Raw genomic sequence first — 21,153 nt, forward strand, 5'->3', positions numbered from 1 at the left:
GCACTCTGGCCTGGTGACAGTGACACTCCAGCTCAAAAAAAAAAAAGAAAAAAAAAAAGCAAACTACTGAACTTGGAGAACAGACAAACGTGCATTTGATAACTGATGTTAACAATTACAATGTGCTGATTGGAAGATACAAAATTACAATTCATTAATGGACTGTTTTTGTTATTTTTCACCCTTGGGGAAAGTTTCCTAGTTGAAGTTAAAACATTCCTACTATTACTTGTCTTGGAAGAAAACCTTTTTATATTTCTGTACAAACTTTTCGTTTTAATATTATGACACCACCATGTAAGTTCTCACACATTATCCGTGTCTTGTAGAGTAGTAAAGTGTTAAGTAGAAAAACACGCCAGTGTGGTACCCAGTGAAAGGTGGTGTCTGGAGAGTCAGTGGTTTCTGAAACTCTGGACTGTCAACCAGGAAGTGTTGAAGTGACTGAAAAATTAAAGAGCATGGGTAACAGCATGGGCAAAGCAGAGATTGAGACAATCTATGTCCATGCCAGAGGAAGCATCCTAGGAAGTTTCCGGTTATAGCAAGAGGACAAAACTCGGTATACATTTTATCTAGATCACTTTTGGAGCACTTAAGCAGATAACCAACTTTGTGCTAACATACATGGGCTCAGGAGAGCCTGATTTTAAGACGGACTTCATCCCATTGCTCTTGTGTTCCAGAACCTTCAAGGGACATCACTTACCAGATTCAAGCTTTGCCAGCTTAGCTTTCCTCATGATCAGCATCTATCTATCAGCTGTCAATTCTACCCACGTGCCCAAGTGCTCTTCACACCTTCATGCCTGCAATGCTTTCCTGTGCAGCCTACCTTGGAGGTCCCACTCAATGCTCCACTTCCCTTCCAGCTCCTTTAAAGACTCACTCACACATGAAATTTGGCATTTAACTTTAGTAATATACTCACAAGTGTGTTACTAGTTCTTACCTCACCTTCACCAGCCTGGAGAAAAGGGTACCACTGTTGGGCAGCTGAGCCAAGTCTTCCCGCTCTCAATCACCCTGCTGCTCTTGGTTGGCCTGCATCACAGCCCTCTGGATGATATGCTCATTGAGGGTGGGGCCAACTATATAGAAAAAAATACTCATTTGCTGAAATTACTTCTAGATTTCTAGATGAGTATGTAAATTTTTCTGCTCCCAAAGCTCTGGCATCTAGTTTGAGTCGATCTGAGCTCTGTAACAGGTGAAGACATCATATTAGTTTGCACGCTATCAATAGGGGAGAGAGGACGAAAGCAGCACTTTAAAAATGGATATTAAACTACCACAATCTTGAAAAAACATCTTTATTTAAGAAATCAAATAGGGTAAAAATGATGCCATTTCACACAAGGATACAAGACAAAGCTTAGAATTACTTGCTCAAAAGTTACTCAGAATGGAACAAAATTGTTCAAGTGCTCCGAATTAGCACAGGTTGTATTACTTGCTTTCCAATGGACATTTACTATTTTACAGTAAGATCTACTTATCATAAGAACAAAGAGAAAATGCCCAGCCCCCTCTGGTGTATAACCTAAAAGGCTGAGTACAAATGTTAATGGATTCCAAACTTTTCTTTGACAACAGTACTAAAAATTGCATTACAACTTTTTACGAGTATCAACAGTTTACTGTCTGAGGGAAAGGAAATATAAGAATATAAAGTGACAGAAGCAACACACTTCACTGTGGCCTGCAACTGCTCCCAGCCTCCTATTTTATAAACATGATTCGGGTTCTCACATTATAGCAGGATCACTATTCCTAGCCTCTGGCAGAAGCAGACATGTGACACTTAGCACTGCACAAGTGTTTCTTTGGCTTCTTGAGTAGTGCTGTGTATACTGCCTATACATTTTTATAACATCTTTAAATGCATAACATCAATGTATGTGCTATCACATTTCACTCTCAACTGCAGAATATTTTAATTTTAAATTTATCTACCAAATCTTGACTATGACATTTATTTTTGGGTTGTTACATTAAGATCAACCTATCTGGGCCAGGCACGGTGGCTCACACCTGTAATCCCAGCACTTTGGGAGGCTGAGGCAGGAGAATTGCTTGAAGTCAGGAGGCAGAGGTTACAGTGAAACAACTGCCACTGCACTCCAACCTGGATGACAGAGCGAAACTCCATCTCAAAAAAAAACACAAAAGATCAACCTATCTGAATCGGGCAAGTCAAAAGCTTATTCCTGGCCGGGCACGGTGGCTCATGTCTGTAATCCTAGCACTTTGGGAGGCCGAGGCGGGTGGATCAACTGAGGTCAGGAGTTCGAAACCAGCCTGGCCAAAATGGCGAAACCCCGTCTCTACTAAAAACACAAAAATTAGCCAGGCGTGGTGGTGCACGCCTGTAATCCCAGCTATTTGGGAGGCTGAAGAAGGAGAATTGGTTGAACCCGGGAGGTGGAGGTTGCAGTGAGCCAAGATTGTGCCACTGCACTCCAGCCTGCACGACAAGAGCGAGACTCCATCTCATAAAAACAAACAAACAAACAAAAACAAAAAAACAAAAAGCTTATTTCATGGCCAGGCGTGGTAGCTCACGCCTGTAATCCCAGCACTTGCCGAGACGGGTGGATCACGAGGTCAGGAGTTCAGGACCAGCCTGACCAATATGGTGAAACCCCATGTCTACTAAAAATACAAACATTAGCTGGGTGTGGTGGCGCGCACCTGTAGTCCCAGCTAGTCAGAGGCTGAGGCAGGAGAATCGCCTGAACCTGGGAGGCGGAGGTTGCAGTGAGCCAAGCAGAGCAAGACTCTGTCTCAAAAAAAAAAAAAAAAAAAAAAAAAATCATGATTATTGATAATGAGCTCTTCATAAATAACACTGTTCACAAGGAAATACCAATTGATCTATTGATATGTGACATGAGACAGAATGTACTATTTTTAAATATAAAAGGAATTTCATTAGGTTTAGATAAGCTGAGAATACACAAGTTTTCCAGGCTATTTAATCAAGTAACTTACAATGTACACATTCCTGAGTATACACCATTGTGGTGACATCATTTGTTTTGGAATTTTCTGCATTCAGCTTAAAAGGTGTTTCTTCCCAAGAAACTGAACTTTTCTGTCAAATGCACTTGATCGAATAGGAGAATTGGGTTCATAAAATGGATTCATTGAAAACTAGGAAAGAAGAAAGTATTAGTGAAGCAAAAAAGCTGACAAATCATAAGTCTCTGAAAGGAAATCATTTTAAAGTTTTAAATTAAAAACCAAAGACATTCAAAAGTCTAAAGACCACATTTTTAAGTTTTACTGAAAATGCTGCATTGTTAAATACTAACATCCTCTTAAGGAAATTTTTATTTTGGTGTTTTGGTTTTGAGAAGTATCTGGGGTAAAACTAATGGCAGTATGATAAATGCTGCCTATGTCAGTTAACTTTCAGGATTTACCCTGTGTGTGAAATACTCATATTCATTATAAATAAATGGATTAATCTTATGGCCCTTTGGCTACATAAAACAAAGTCTGCCATGTGCTCAGAGTTCAGAAAAAGCTACTCTTATATGGTAATCTTTTAACAATCAGATTTTTAATACTCTCCTTTAACACAAGACTGCTAAATGATCAGCTTCTCAAAGTAATTAGTGTATCATAACACGAGAGAAAATCATTAAATGGAATCACTAATAGGAAAGGCATTGCTGATTTTTATACCTTAATCACTTCACATTGTTCATCTTTATAAGAGGGCTAAATATTACTACCTCTGACTAGGAATACTGTTAAATTGTATTACTGTGCTGATATGCAAGAAATTCTGTCCAAATACAGAACTTATTGAAATTATTAAAAACATACGGGCCAGGGATGGTGGCTCACGCTTGTAATCCCAGCACTTTGGGAGGCCAAGGCGGGTGGATCACTTGAGGTCAGGAGTTCGAGACCAGCCTGGCCAACATGGCAAAACCTCGTCTCTACTAAAAACAGAAAAATTAGCTGGGTGTGATGGCGCACACCTGTAGTCTCAGCTACTTGGGAGGCTGAGGCAGGAGAATCGCTTGAAGCAGGGAGGCAGAGGTTGCAGTGAGCTGAGATCATGCCACTGCATTCCAGCCTGGGTGACAAAGCAAGACTCTGTCTCCAAAACAAAACAAAACAAAACAACACACTGTTACCACTGCAGTGTAACCATGACGTTGTATTATTATTTTATTTTTCAAAATCAAGAAATGCAAGTGGCACCATTCTTCTTGAGTGGCTATTTGATCATATAAAAATCACTTCCTGCCAGTTTATGATCTGTATTAATTGCACTGTAACTTATTTGTAAAGTAGATGGAAACATTTTAAATTATGAAGTAATTTTCCCTTATATAGGCTGCTTCCTTGCTGTCTTTAGGGATCCCTAATAAAATCAGCTATGAGCACCAAGAGGTGAAGAATGAAACCAATTTACCTTCACAGTCATCTAAAGATAACTACCATGAGTTGTGTTCCTAAATACATATTCACCTGCCTGTGAAGACTTACCTGCAGAGAGAGTTGCCAGAGATAGTTCTGATGGGGGAAAGCTAGTCTGAAAGGTACACTGCAGCCTAAGGGAGTTACTTCGATAGGCCACTTTCCTGACAAAGGTCGAATCCTTTCTCATCAGATTTTAAAAATTATAGAACATACCATACCTTTATATATAAATCATAAACATCAGTAAAGAAGTTCTTTATTCCATCTTCTTGTCTTATGTCATGAAGCATAATAAACCTCATATGTGAAATAATTAAGGCACAATCTTTCTTAGAAACGAAAAACAAAAAACCAGTTCGTTGATACAATATTCTTCAAATTAGTCACATGCAGTGTATTTGTGATGGAAAAGTTGAACATATAAACTGGGTTTAAAATTAGCTTAGTTTTATCATAAAGAGAACATAAGCTTTCAAAGTTAGAAAATAACTATAAAATAAAGTAAAATAACCTTGATAGGGTCCAGATAAACTTTTTTTTGTGTATGAGACTTAGTTTTAAAATTAGCTATTAAAATGTTTTTCCCCCCTAAAAAAAGAAAAGTAGCCCCATAAATGGAAACTTACATTTTCACCTGACTGTGATGTCTACAGACTCAGAGCCTGGCATCTATGTTCCATGTTCTTCTGGTTTGTGAACCCAAACTTTAGTTATCTTTACTAAGAAGGTAAGGATATGCCCCGCAGTGACAAATGCTGACACAAACCACTCGTTGAACTTGTCCACAGTTTTCAAGTACATGTTGTTTGACAGCCACATGTTCTCATCTACGAGGTCGAGAGCAGCATGAGCTATGAACTGGTTCAGATGACGATGGTCATCCTAGATGACAGTGTGAGCAACCACAGATTAACATTTCCATATGACATCAAGAATGCTGACATTTCATTCTGTAAATTCTATAGATGGTTTTCTTGTGGGGAAAAAAACAGTTTGCTTTTATACTTTGTTACTGTCATGAGACTTACAAAAGATCTGTTTTCACATTATATTCTATTTTTAAATTTGATATCTAAATCTCAAAGAACAGAAACAGCCAATTAATAAATGAAATGTATATACAGATGATTTATACAAAATCATTTATTCAAAATCTTTTTCATAGAAATTTTTTTTCATGCTTCAAGAAGGAAGTTACCAAATTCTGTAACCATTTAAACATGTAAAAAAAAGAATACTATGTTTAAAAAAAAAAAAAAAAAAAAAAAAAAAAACAAGATCCTGTGGAGAAGAGGTGCCATTCACACCAGGCTCAAGGTCTGGGAGGAAACGGAGAGGGCCCAGATTCCTGCACAATGGCACCAGGTAAGCAGTAGAGACAGTTGAAATGGCGCTTATAACGGCCTGCCAGAGGCCTCTTTCCAGTGCATGGAGCTTACATGGCAGCGGGACCTGGAAGTAGTGGGAGGTGATGCTCAGCCCCAGCTGTGAGCAGTCGCCTGTGTCAACAGCAGGACACAGTCCTGTCAGAGCTGGGAGTGTCCTTTTCCTGGGCTGAAATGGCTTAAGTGAACAGAAGGTGGGACTGTCTGACCATAATGTGAAGAGGGAATTCACAACTTGGAATGCAGTCTTACCCTGATGTAATTCTTTGAAAATACATTTTTTGGCCAGGAACAGTGGCTTATGCTTGTAATCCTAGTACTTTCGGAGGCCAAGGCAGGTGGATCACCTGAGGTCAGGAGTTCGAGACCAGCCTGGCCAGTATGGTGAAATCCCGTCTCTACTAATACAAAAATTGTGGTGGTGCATGCCTGTAATCCCAGCTACTCGGGAGGCTGAAGCAACCCGGGAGGTGGAGGCTGCAGTGAGCCAAGAGCACGCCGTTGCGCTCCAGCCTAGGGGACAAGAGCAAAACTCCGTCTCAAAAAAACCCAAACAAACCATTTTCCAAAGAATACCTCTGTTATGGGTTGAAGTGTTTCCTCTCCAAAATTCCTTTGTTGAAGTCCTAAGCAACAGTACCTCAGAATGTGGCCTTATTTGGAAAGAGGGTTGCTGCAGATGTGGTTAGCTAAGATGAGGTCACATTGGAGTAGGGTGGGCCCCTAATCCAATGGACTGGTGTATTCAGAAAAAGGGAACATTTAGAGATGCACACAGGGAGAAAAAATGCCACATGAAGGCTGGAGTTAAGCTGCCACAAGCCAAGGAACTCCCAGAAGCTGGGAGAGGGGCCTGGACAGACCCTTGTCTTAGTGCCTTCATAGGAAGCATGGCCCCACTGACACCTTGATTTCACATGGTGACCCTCAGAACTGAGACAATAAATTTCTGCTGTCCCAAGCCACTCAGTTTTTTGTACTTTGTTACAACAGCCACAGGAAACCAAGACGGCTTCCTTGCCAAGGAGGCTGTTCTCATGCCTGGGCTGGAGGAGGGCGGCCTGTTGCCCTGGAATCCCATGCGTAGTTAAAGCATGTTTTACTTCACTCATGTTGCCATGACAAAGCTAAGTGAATCCTTAGAGAAATGGCTGTTTTTATGTCTGGCTCACAGCAGTGTTTTCTTTTACAATGATGATCAATCCTGAAGAATTAGGAGCAAACTGAAAACGCTTTAAGAAAGTGAGTGGTAGCAGGAGAAAGAACTAAAATCAAGTTATGCAACAGAGTATTTTTATGTGTGCTTTGTCCAACACAAGGCCAGTGGAGTGCACAGAAATTACATACAAGTAGCTGCATCCCACAGAGCAATACTGGTACAGAGATACCTCAAAACAAGTTTTAATGAGTAGTGTTCTCATAATATGAGAAAATAATGTCACAACACCACCTCGTAGAGAATCCCTTAAACAAATGCCTATCTTATTTTGGTGGCAAGGCCCAAATAGTTGAAAAATATCATATATTATGCATTACAATTAACTCAAAACATCAGTTCCTTAAAGGACATTAAAGCCAATTTTTGGAGGTTGGGAGAAACATAGCAAACTTGTCAGCAATTTATTAGAAACAGAAATTGGAAAGAACTGGGCTCTTCTCATGTCAAAACTCTACAGGTCTGGGCCAGGTGTGGTGGCTCACATCTGCAATCCCGGCACTTTGGGAGGCCGAGGGCAGGCAGACCACCTGAGGTCAGGAGTTCAAGACCAGCCTGGGCAACATGGCGAAACCCTATCTCTACTAAAAATACAAAAATTAGCCTGGCATGGTGGTGCACACCTGTAATCCCAGCTACTTGGGAGGCTGAGACAGGAGAATTGCTTGAACCCAGGAGGCGGAGGTTGCAGTGAGCTGAGATCGTGTCACTGCACTTCAGTCTGGGTGACAGAGCAAGGCTCTGTCTCAAAAATAAATAAATAAATAAATAAGATCCAAATGGTTTTATTTTAAGCATTTGGGATGGTAATCTTTCTTAAAATATATGGTCCATTTTCCTTGTCTCCAAAAAAAAAAAAAAAAAAATCTACAGGTCTGAACGGCAATATGTTCTCAAGCCAAGCTTGGTTTTTGGAACCATTCTTGACAAGAAAGATATTATCACCTCTGGTGCTGCTTTTGAGCTTCTTGTGTACAGCCAAGGTGTCACTGGGGAGGGGAGCATGCAGGCTCAACCTAGCCAGGAAGTGCTGCAGAATGCCCCTGAAGTGAGGTGCTGCAGGCCCACTGGCAGCAGGAAGACAGGGAAGTAAGGGGCTTTTCTAACTCAGTAGGTCCTGATGAAAAACGTGATTCATGAAAATAGCCTGGACTTTCATGGCATTTCAAGGCAGCAATCTGCTACAGGTGAACTATGTTTTTATGTGCTTAAGCAGCAGCAATTCATGGTGGGTGACATAGTGAACTGAGTATCATGGGAATGCCAGAGCGTCATGGTAGTCTGTGCTGAATTAAAGGATGAATAAACAACTCCAAGGACATTCCCTGGCTGGCTTCTATCAGTCTGTGGGACTCTACAGCAAGCCTCATTTAATTGTGGTGGATTTCAGTTACCTTATCTGTCCAGATCTTACAGTTCTAAAATAATATTATACCATATCATTACAATAGCATAAAAATTCTTACGTACTTTGGATTCTGCCTTCCCAGCTGGCAAAAACTCCATTTCAAAAACTGGATTATCATGGTGGCCAACAATTACAAAGTAGAAGCTCCCAGACATGGTCTTCAATATATGGCTCCTAATTAAGTGAAAAATGGTACATATTTTTAGTAGTCAATCTTCAAATTAAAAAATGACTAATGGGAAGTGTAGAATTCCTTTTTTAACTTAAACCTGACATTGTAGAGGAAGATGCTACTAAGCTTGGCACAGTTTCCAGTATACTAGTGAAGATATGTAGCTTCCGGAATAAACAAATTATATATCTGTGATATGTCCTGTAGAATCTAATGTATTTTCATAAGGAAACTGGAAGACCTCTAACATGAAATCACTAAGACAACAGTCTCATGATCTGAAAGTATGGCTCATTTAGCTCAAGGGGCCCTGAGTGTCTGGTCGAGTAAGCCAGGCTTCACTTGGACTGGACCAGTTAGCAGCACGAACACCTAGAAGGATTAACAGAAGGTGGTGGTAAGTCAAGGACAATACAGAGTAGTGGGAAGACCAATGAAGTCATTAGCTTGCCTTAGAAATTTCCAGGAAGCATCCGTCGGGGGAAACTAAAACCAACTCTACCTCATGTCACTTACCTAGAAAGGAGAGACACTGTAGCACTGATCCACAGACTGCGTGTGCTGTATTTGTCTTCTTTCTACTTGAAGTATGCATGCTATAAACCTAAGTCTTTGCAAATCTAAGGGTCTATGATATGCCTCTTTATACACCAATTTATAAGAAAGGAAGAGTTTTGTATTCTAGAAAAGATGGAAGAAATAATCCATAAAGGAAGACATTCTGAGGCACTGAGAGATCTTGGAACTAAGTTTAACACATTGGGCAGGGTGCAGTGGCTCACACCTGTAATCCCAGCACTTTGGAGGGCTGAGGTGGGCAGATTGCTTCAGCCCAGGAGTTTAAGACCAGCCTGGGCAACATGGTGAAACCCCATCTCTACATGAAATACAAAAATTAGCCAGGCATGGTGGTATGTGCCTGTAGTTCCAGCTACTCAGGAGGCTGACGCAGGAGGATCACCTGAACCCAGGGAGGTCAAGGCTGCAGTGAACCGAGATCGCACCACTGCACTCCAGCCTAAGTGACAAAATGAGACCCTGTCTCAAAAAAAAACCAAAAAAACAAAAAAACAAAAACAATTAAGTTCAACAGATTGGCAAAAGAAATAAAACTACGAGAAACTGGGGAAAAAAACATAAGTGATTCCATGGCTTTTAGCACAGATAATTGAAATCTAGATGAATGATGGATGGGTGGGGGCATGGATGGATTTACCCCAAGGTAACCCCATGGTGTATATTTTTAATACAAGGACTTTGGAGTCAAACAAAGTTAGGTTCAGGTCTAGCTCTACTACTTACTGGCAATGGGACCACAGGCAGTCCTTAATTTCCTAATGTCAGTTTTCTCATCTGTAAAATAGTGATAACACTGTAGCACCTTATGGTGCACTTATGAGGATCACACAATCTAATGCATGTAAAGCACCTGGCACAGTGTCTGACTCACAGTACCTGCTCAATTAATGTTATCTAGAATAACATGGAAGACTGTATGCACACTGGGATGTGGTGACTAGTAACTTCTCAACATGGAGTGGAAATCAAGTAAACCGGAAGTTACAGTCAGTCTCCTGGAACATACATCTGAGGTGTGTTAGAAGCCAAGACTTATCAAGCCTCATTGGGCCTTCTGCTGATTCACACAGAACACACAATGAAATCAGAAGAAATCTGATATGTACTTGCTAATGAATGACACATTTTATAAAGGAAATCAAGGCACAGCTGGCACTTTTAACTCTAGAATTGGAAGGTCATAACTGGGGAAGAAAAGGCAGATCAGAGACTCTTGGCGTGATGAAGTAGGACTTAAAATGCTATTTGGGGCAGGGGTGGAGGGGTGGGGGACTATAGACTGCAGGCCAAATCTAGCCTTGCCCATCCTTTTGCGACCATCTAAGGTTGCTCTCACACTTCAATGGCAGAGTTAAGCACCTGTGACACAGACCAGCCGCCCCACAAAGCCAACAATATTTACTATCTGGCCCTTTAAAGAAAATGTTTGCCCCTGTTTTAGGGGTAAGATGAGAACAAGGTCCAAACAGAAAAAGTGGATAATAAAGACAAGCTGGAATGATAAAAAAGCTATGCAAAACTAGAAGAACTGGCAATAATTCTCCAAAGTGAAGGGAAGAAGGAGGGAGTTGAAATTTGAACAAAGTAAACAATGATATCATGAATTCTTCCTGGACTAGATTTCAGAGCTGGAGTCTGCCAAGGGAAGGGCTTCTTACTTTCTTCAGCACATTTAAGCAGCAGCAAAAACAAAACAAAACAAAAAAAAACATAAGGAAATATATGTACATATATGTATAAGCGAGATAACATGCATCCCCACACTCACCTCTATATGGAAAGCCACAAATGGGCAAGCAGCATGGCACTAAGTCAGCAGACAGAAAGGGAACTCAAAGACCGACTGCATGAGGATGCTGTTACCAACTACCCAGCTGCACAGAAGATGAGACAGAGCTTTCTTTATATATATTCCGTGCTTGATTTCAGCTGCCAATTATTTGATTTTGTAAACAGCTAAAAAAGCAAGAAGGGCTGTAGCTTTTCATTCAGTTCCGCCAAGAAAAAACTGACAGGTGAAGTGGAAGAACTGAATTCACCCTGGGAGAAAAAGACCCCATTATCTCGGGAGGGGAACAGCTGCAATCACTTAGCAAATACTTGAGGGTATCCAGCAAAGGTAAGACATACACTAGGATTCTGTGCTGTCCAATCTATGGAACTTTGTGCGAGGACGGAAATGTTCTACACCTGTGCTGTCCAATATGGGAGCTAGTGTGCATTAGAAATGTGGCTAGTGTGGGCCGGGCATGGTGGCTCATGCCTGTAATCCCAGCACTTTGGGAGGCCGAGGCGGGAGGATCATGAGGTTAGGAGATTGAGACCATCCTGGCTAACACAGTGAAACCCCGTCCATATTAAAAATACAAAAAATTAGCCGGGTGTGGTGGTGGTGGGTGCCTGTAGTCCCAGCTACTTGGGAGGCTGAGGCAGAAGAATGGCATGAACCCAGGAGGCAGAGCTTGCAGTGAGCCAAGATCGTGCCACTGCACACTTCAGCCTGGTGACAGAGTGAGACTCCATCTCAAAAAAAAATAAAAAAGAAAGAAAGAAAGAAATGTGGCTAGTGAGATTGTAGAACTGAATTTTAATTAAACAGAAGTGGCTAGTGGCTACAGTACTAGACAGCATGGGTCTACATCAATGATTCCAAACTAGTGGCACAATCATATGCCCCTCTGGGACAAAGCTTCCAAAGGAAGGAATAGGCAGCAATATTTGCTGTTCTGTAGCCTCCACTGGTGATACCCAGGCAAACAGAGTCTGGAGTGGACCTCCAGCAAACTCCAGCAGACCTGCAGCTGAGGGATCTGTTAGAAGGAAAACTAACAAACAGAAAGGAATAGCATCAACATCAACAAAAAGGACATCTACACCAAAGCCCCATCTGTAGGTCACCAACATCAAAGACCAAAGGTAGATAAAACCACAAAGATGGGGAGAAACCAGAACAGAAAAGCTGAAAATTCTAAAAGTCACAGCACCTCTTCTCCAAAGGATCGCAGCTCCTTGCCAGCAACGGAACAAAGCTGGATGGAGAATGACTTTGATGAGTTGACAGAATTAGGCTTCAGAAGGTCAGTAATAACAAACTTCTCCGAGCAAAAGAAGCATGTTTGAACCCATCGCAAAGAAGATGAAAACCTTGAAAAAAGGTTAGATGAATGGCTAACTAGAATAAACAGTGTAGAGAAGACCTTAAATGACCTGATGGGGCTGAAAACCATGGCACAAGAACTTCATGACGCATGCACAAGCTTCAATAGCCGATTTGATCAAGTGGAAGAAAGGGTATCAGCGATTGAAGATAAAATTAACAAAATAAAGCGAGAAAACAAGGTTAGAGAAAAAAGAGTAAAAAGAAAGCCTCCAAGAAATATGGGACTATATGAAAAGACCATATCTACGTTTGATTGGTGTACCTGAAAGTGATGGGGAGAATGGAACCAAGTTGGAAAACACTCTTCAGGATATTATCCAGGAGAACTTCCCCAACCTAGCAAGGCAGGCCAACATTCAAATTCAGGAAATACAGAGAACACCACAAAGAGAAGAGCAACCCCAAGACACATAATTGTCAGATTCACCAAGGTTGAAATGAAGGAAAAAATGTTAAGGGCAGTTAGAGAGAAAGGTCGAGTTACCCAACAAGGGAAACCCATCAGACTAACAGCAGATCTCTCAGCAGAAACACTACAAGCCAGAAGAGAGTGGGGGCCAATATTCAACATTCTTAAAGAAAAGAATTTTCAACCCAGAATTTCATATCCAGCCAAACTAAGCTTCATAAGTGAAGGAGAAATAAAATTCTTTACAGACAAGGAAATGCTGAGAGATTTTATCACCACCAGGCCTGCCTTACAAGAGCTCCTGAAGGAAGCACTAAACATGGAAAGAAACAACCGGTACCAGCCACTGCAAAAACAGGCCAAATTGTGAAGACCATCAATGCTATGAAGAAACTTCATCAATTAACAGGCAAAATAACCAGCGAACATCATGATGACAGGATCAAATTCACACATAAAAATATTAACCTTAAATGTAAATGGGCTAAATACCCCAATTAAAAGACACAGACTGCCAAATTGGATAAAGAATCAAGACCCATCAGTGTGCTGTATTCAGGAAACCCATCTGATGTGCAGACCCATACAGGCTCAAAATAAAGGGATGGAGGAAGATCTACCAAGCAAATGGAAAGCACAAAAAAGCAGGGGTTGCAATCCTAGTCTCTGATAAAACAGTCTCTGTTTTAAACCAAAACAAAGATCAAAAGAGACAAAGAAGACCATTACATAATGGTAAAGGGATCAATTCAACAAGAAGAGCTAACTATCCTAAATATATATGCACCCAATACAGAAGCACCCAGATTCATAAAGCAAGTCCTTAGAGACGTACAAAGAGACTTAGACTCCCACACAATAATAAGGGGAGACTTTTAACACACCATTGTCAATATCAGACAGATCAACAAGACAGAAGGTTAACAAGGATATCCAGGACTTGAACTCAGCTCTGCACCAAGCAGACCTAATAGACATCTATAGAACTCTCCACCCCAAATCAACAGAATATACATTCTTCTCAGCACCACATATCACATATTCTAAAATTGGTCACATAATTGGAAGTAACACACTGCTCAGCAAATGTAAAAGAACACAAATCACAACAAAGTGTCTCTCAGACCACAGTGCAATCAAATTAGAACTCGGGATTAAAAACCTCACTCAAAACTGCACAACTACATGGAAATTGAACAACTTGCTCCTGAATGACTACTGGGTAAATAACAAAATGAAGGCACAAATAAAGTTGTTCTTTGAAACCAATGAAAACAAAGACACAATGTACCAGAATCTCTGGGATACATTTAAAGCAGTGTGTAGAGGGAAATTTATAGCACTAAATGCCCACAACAGAAAGTGGGAAAGATCTAAAATCGACACCCTAACATTACAATTAAAAGAACTAGAGAAGCAAGAGCAAACAAATTCAAAAGCTAGCAGAAGACAAGAAATAACTAAGATCAGAGCAGAACTGAAAGAGATAAAGACACAAAGAACCCTTTAAAAAAAATCAATGAATCCAGGAGCTGGCTTTTTGAAACGATCAACAAAATTGATAGACCACTAGGCAAGACTAATAAAGAAGAAAATAGAGAAAAATCAGATAGATGCAATAAAAAATGATAAAGGGGATATCACCACCAATCCCACAGAAATACAAACTACCATCAGAGAATACTATAAACACCTCTACGCAAATAAACTAGAAAATCTAGAAGAAATGGATAAATTCCCGGACACATACACCCACCCAAGACTAAATCAGGAAGAAGCTGAATCCCTGAATAGACCAATAACAGGCTCTGAAATCGAGGCAATAATTAATAGCCTACCAACCAAAAAAAGTCCAGGACCAGACAGATTCACAGCCAAATTCTACCAGAGGTACAAAGAGGAGCTGGTACCATTCCTTCTGAAACTATTCCAATCAACAGAAAAAGAGGGAATCCTCCCTAACTCATTTTATGAGGCCAACATCATCCTGATACCAAAGCCTGACAGAGACACAACAAAAAAAGAGAATTTTAGACCAGTATCCCCGATGAACATCGATGCAAAAATCCTCAATAAAATACTGGCAAACCAAATCCAGCAGCACAGCAAAAAGCTTATCCACCATGATCAGGTCGGCTTCATCCCTGGGATGCAAGGTTGGTTCAACATATGCAAATCAATAAACATAATCCATCACATAAACAGAACCAACGACAAAAACCACATGATTATCTCAATAGATACAGAAAAGGCCTTCAACAAAATTCAACAGCCCTTCATGCTAAAAACTCTCAATAAACTAGGAATTGATGGAACATATCTCAAAATAATAAAAGGTATTTATGACAAACCCACAGCCAATATCATACTGAATGGGCAAAAACTAGAAGCATTCCCTTTGAAAACCGGCACAAGACAAGGATGCCCTCTCTCACCACTCCTATTCAACATAGTGTTGGAAGTTCTGGCCAGGGCAATCAGGCAAAAGAAAGAAATAAAGGGTATTCATTTAGGAAAAGAGGAAGTCAAATTGTCCCTGTTTGAAGATGACATGATTGTATATTTAGAAAACTCCATCATCTCAGTCCAAAATCTCCTTAAGCTGATAAGCAGCTTCAGCAAAGTCTCAGGATACAAAATCAATATGCAAAAATCACAAGCATTCCTATACACCAATAACAGACAGAGAGTCAAAGCATGAGTGAACATTCCCATTCACAATTGCTACAGAGAGAATAAAATACCTAGGAATCCAACTTACAAGGGATGTGAAGGACCTCTTCAAGGAGAACTACAAACCACTGCTCAATGAAATAAAAGAGGACACAAACAAATGGAAGAACATTCCATGCTCATGGATAGGAAGAATCAATATCATGAAAATGGCCATACTGCCCAAGGGTAATTTATAGATTCACTGCCATCCCCATCAAGCTACCAATGACTTTCTTCACAGAATTGGAAAAAACTACTTTAAAGTTCATATGGAACCAAAGAAGAGCCCAGTGACATTGCCAAGACAATCCTAAGCAAAAAGAACAAAGCTGGAGGCATCACACTACCTAACTTCAAACCATACAAGGCTACAGTAACCAAAACAGCATGGTACTGGTACCGAAACACCATCTGATCTTTGACAAATCTGACAAAAACAAGAAATGGGGAAAGGATTCCCTATTTAACAAATGGTGCTAGGAAAACTGGCTAGCCATATGTAGAAAGCTGAAACTGGATCCCTTCCTTATACCTTATACAAAAATTAATTCAAGATGGATTAAAGACTTAAATGTTAGGGCCAGGTGCGGTGGCTCAAGCCTGTAATCCCAACACTTTGGGAGGCTGAGAGGCTGAGGTGGGTGGATCACCTGAGGTCGGGAGTTCGAGACCAGCCTGACCAACATGGACAAACCCTGTCTCTACTAAAAATATAAAATTAGCTGGACGTGGTGGCACATGCCTGTAATCCCTGCTACTTGGGAGGCTGAGGCAGGAGAATTGCTTGAATCCAGGAGGTGGAGGTTGTGGTGAGTCGAGATTGCACCATTGCACTCCAGCCTGGGCAACAAGAGCAAAACTTCATCTCAAAGAAAAAAAAAAAAAAACTTAAATGTTAGACCTAAAACCATAAAAACCCTAGAAGAAAACCTAGGCAATACCATTCAGGACACAGGCATGGACAAGGACTTCATGACTAAAACACCAAAAGCAAAGCCAACAAAAGCCAAAATAGACAAATGGGATCTAATTAAACTAAAGAGCTTCTGCATGGCAAAAGAAACTACCATCAGAGTGAACAGGCAACCTACAGAATGGGAGAAAATTTTTGCAATCTACCCATCTGACAAAGGGCTAATATCCAGAATCTACAAAGAACTCAAACAAATTTACAAGAAAAAAACAATCCCATCAAAAAGTGGGCAAAGGATATGAACAGACACTTCTCTAAAGAAGACATCTATGCAGCCAACAGACACATGAAAAAATTCTCATCATCACTGGTCATTAGAGAAATGCAAATGAAAACCACAAAGAGATACCATCTCATGCCAGTTAGAATGGCAATCATTAAAAAGTCAGGAAATAACAGATGGAGAGGATGTGGAGAAATAGGAACGCTTTTACACTGTTGGTGGGACTGTAAACTAGTTCAATCATTGTGGAAGACAGTGTGGCGATTCCTCAAGGATCTAGAACTAGAAATACCATTTGACCCAGCAATCCCATTGCTGGGTATATATCCAAAGGATTATAAATCATGCTACTATAAAGACACACGCACACCTATGTTTATTGTGGCACTATTCACAATAGCAAAGACTTGGAACGAACCCAAATGTCCATCAACGATAGACTGGATTAAGAAAATGTGGCACATATACACCATGGAATACTATGCAGCCATAAAAAAGGATGAGTTCACGTCCTTTGCAGGGACATTGATGAAGCTGGAAACCATCATTCTCAGGAAACTATCACAAGGACAGAAAATCAAACACTGCACATTCTCACTCATAGGTGGGAACTGAACAATGAGATCACTTGGACACAGGGCAGGGAACATCACGCACCGGGGCCTCTCGAGGGGTGGGGGGCTGGGGGAGGGATAGCATTAGGAGAAATACCTAATGTAAATGACAAGTTGATGGGTGCAGTAAACCAACATGGCACATGTATACCTATGTATCAAACCTGCATGTTGTGCACATGTACTCTAGAACTTAAAGTATAATTTAAAAGAAAAGAAAACATCTAGCTATTTCAATAAATCCAAGTTGTCAGGTCCTGACAAATTATATACCTTGGGTTAACAAATGTGATTGCGTAACTTCTGATCAATGACATTTGAGAAATTGCAAGAAAAATGCCATATCATCCGCTAGGTTAAATGCTATTCCTATTTTCAGAAACAGGAAAAAGGCTTATCTCCTAGTCTATAACAGGGTACATTCAGAGCGACTAGAACACCAACAGAAACATGTATTAAATGCTTATTTTCAGTCAGATGCCATGCCAGGCACTTTTATTATACATTAACTCATTTAATGTGAATCCCTAGATAAAAACAGATTATTATTCATTCATATACTCCTGGTTGTACTAGAACAAGTCATGCCAAACTTACATTTTTTTGTTTCTGAAGGGAGATACGGTAGGTAAACAGAAAGTCATTTTATGAAATATTTTGGTATCTACCTAAGAACAAACTGGAGTCCTGGAGCCTGGGTGAAAATACAGAGTCTTGCTAGAATGTTGCCCTCCATGAGAGCAGATACACCATTTGTCTTGTTCACTGTGGTATCCCTAGAGGTACAACAGTGCCAGGGACCCAAAAAACACTCATTATTTGCTGAATGAGAGATGGCTCACAGCTGACTTGAGTGTCAATACTCGGAGAACGTTCATTGGGTGCTCCATGTCAATTTATGGCACAGGGTCTCTAGGAAGGCTTTGAGGTTGACCTTAACCCAGTTTAGCTCAGTATTTTAATCAATATCTTGAATGAAGATAACTTATCACATTCAAAGATAACACCAAGGGCAGCTAACTTATTAGAAGGCAGAAGTTAGGATTTAAAAAGATCTCCATGGCTAGGAGAGCTAGGTGAAATTAACAAGATAGAAGTTAAGAGGATAAGAAAGAAAGCCTTGTACTTGGGATTAAAAATTAACTGTACAAAAGGATAAGGGAAATCTAGATTAAGAACAGTTCATCTATATCAACCCAAAAGTTCTGCAAGCTCAGTAAGAGGCAAAAGTCTGACAGGTTTGTCAAAAAAGCTAATGCAATTCTAGGTGGTATTAAGAGCAAGGTCGGGGAGAATGCTGATGTCCTCTTCAATAATATTATCATCTTTGGGGAAGGTACTCAGTTCTGGGAATCATATTGTAAAAGGATCCGTAACTCTGTGTGTTACAGGGGAGGGGAGGGCAGGATCTAGGCTAGGAAATGCTCTGGAAACCAGACAAGAGCAACTGAAGGAAAGAGGATGTTTAAACGGGGCGGGGGAGACTTTTTGGGGTGGAAAGGGAGCGGGGTACAGCACAGTACTATCTTTAAATACAGTAAGCTATCTAATGAAAAAGCGACTTGGCTAGGGATGGCAAATGAGTTTCCTTTCATGAGCGAATTCTAATCAACTGGTAGTGACTGCCAGGAACTGGTGCTGAGAAAGCTTCTGAGCCTAAGTGTGGTCAGCAGGAAAGAATGCTGTGATCAATTATCCATGCCTGCTATGAATTTGGGGAAGTGCAGTGCCTACAGGAAGGCCAAGTATTTGCTGACTCTGGACTATACAGACTTATTCCAAACCATTCCATAGGCCAAGCCCAGGACTGCTAATTTGAAGTCACTGGGAAACTAGAAACTAAGGGGTGGCTGGCACAGCACCAGTGCCAGAGTGGCAAGATGCTCAATGAACTTGGAAGTCCCTTCTCATTTTAAGTTGCAGGCAAATGCAAGATAAAACTCATGGACTCCAGTTCCAAAGACATCCATTTTTGTAGCAAGCCTCCTTACAGCCTCCATAGAAGAGCTGCTAGAAAAACTGCCCTGTGCTCCCGACAGCAGTGGTTTCAGTTGTTCCACAGACCTGGGGTCATGAGACTAAACTGGTGTGGCATGGGATATGTCTACTGCCATGAGGAGGGGCAGTAGGAATACTACTGACAGGTCTCTAATGTGACATTTTCCTATTAGTATTATAAGCAATTCTCTCACCCCTTAGAAGTTATGCTAGGTTTTCGAGAACATTTTATCTAATTATATTCATGTATTTAACTGTGGGACCAAAGGTGGGGGTGGAAGTGAGGGGGTCTTCAGGAACATTTTTTTTTTAAACCAGTGGACAAGCGATTCTACTTAACATTTACAACATATCAACATCTTTTCAGAACACTATTTTCATCATTCCACTCAAAAGCCTTGATGCATCTCAGCTACAGGATCATGTACTAGTACTCAAAACAGAGTCCCACATTGCTCCACATGTCTTTTCTCAGCCCTGTTGTTCCACCTCTGCTAGCGTTGACTCGTTTACTTATTTTTTCTCCCAAATTCACTTTGACTGTATCCAGTTCAGAGCTGCTATTATTTCTCTCTTCATGCCTGGAATGTTCTCCTTGATTCTGTCTGCAACTACTACCCATCCTTTAAAATCCAACTAAGCCTCTCCTCCTCTTCAATTGTTTCCAACAAAAACCTACAGGTTCTCCACCTCCTATGAAGTCCTGTCACTCTTACTGCCTCTTAAATACTTTTAAGTTTTTCACAGCCAGAGATCAAAACTCATTGTACTCATCTTAAATGCTGTACACAAAGCTGACATCCAATTTTGTCCTCACAGGACTTAGATACCGTATAAGGCTTATATTCCCAGCACACAACTCTGGAATCAGGCTAGATTCCTTAAGATCGTGGCTTTTTGTTTTCTTTTAATGATTCGTTTGCTCATTTTTCCCCTTCCTGTGATGTTCTCCTTTTTGCTTACCACCCGAATCCTACCCATCAAGGCCCTGATAAAGTCACTCTTTTTCCACAGAGATGATCTGGATTACTTCCATCTTCAACCACCTGCCCTTTAAACTCTTTATCCAGTCTACAATGCATCTTAGTTCTTGTTCAATTCTCTGGCCGTAACATTTTCATTATTGCTTCTGAGAGGTTTGGTTCTTTTTCTTTCTAATCACATTTAAGCATCATGAGGACTGGCTCACCTTTACCTCACAGCACACAATGGTTGGTACTCTAAAACGTTTAGCTCTGTGGATCTCAACCCGGAGCGATCTTGCTTCCAAGAGGACATCTGGCAATATCTGGAGACATCTTTGGTTGTCACACTTGGGGGAGAAGGTGATACTGACAAAATAGAGAGCAAGGATACAGCTAAACCTACAATGCACAGGGCAGCCTCCCAAAATAAAGAATCTTCCGGCTCCAAAAGGCAACAGTGCCGCCGTTAAGAAACCCTGGGTTAGCTGAATGACCCCGTGAACCGCGAAACCACAGCCCCCGAGAGAGCGGACGTTTGCAGGTGGAAGGGCCGCGCGGATGAGCTGGCGGAGGGCTGGCAGGTCCGGCCCGGCCACCCCGGGGAGGGGTGGAGGTACAGGACCAACATCCGCGTCACGCAGGGGCTAGGAAGTCCTCCAGGGACTCAAAACACCCACCCCCTACTCGCTCCATTCCCTACCTGCACCCGGAGGCCGACAACGGAAACGCAACGTCAGTTTCCGCGGAAGACACCCCGGCTCCGCATCCGCAGCCAGAACGCCTAAGCAGTTCTCGCGATACCCTGGGATGTGCTCTCGCGATACCCTGGGATGTGCTCTCGCGATACGTAGGTGGAGCTTCCGGCCGGTGCTGGGCAACCGAGCGCATGCGCC

At 41.2% G+C, this 21,153-nt stretch overlaps 1 protein-coding gene across 1 annotated transcript; it reads right to left on the reverse strand.

Annotated features, from left to right (window-relative positions):
• Window positions 1-1,305: 1,305 nt before the first annotated feature.
• Window positions 1,306-21,148, reverse strand: TRAPPC2 (trafficking protein particle complex subunit 2). The gene is made up of 5 exons (XM_050777496.1): window positions 20,961-21,148; window positions 8,515-8,626; window positions 5,177-5,325; window positions 4,662-4,743; window positions 1,306-3,156 (listed from the first exon to the last, which is right to left on the reverse strand). The coding sequence occupies exons 1-5, from the start codon at window positions 21,146-21,148 to the stop codon at window positions 3,058-3,060; spliced, it is 630 nt and encodes a 209-aa protein (XP_050633453.1). The 3' UTR covers window positions 1,306-3,057.
• Window positions 21,149-21,153: the final 5 nt, after the last annotated feature.

This window comes from Macaca thibetana, chromosome X (assembly GCF_024542745.1).
Source record: "Macaca thibetana thibetana isolate TM-01 chromosome X, ASM2454274v1, whole genome shotgun sequence".
Lineage (NCBI taxonomy): Eukaryota > Metazoa > Chordata > Mammalia > Primates > Cercopithecidae > Macaca > Macaca thibetana.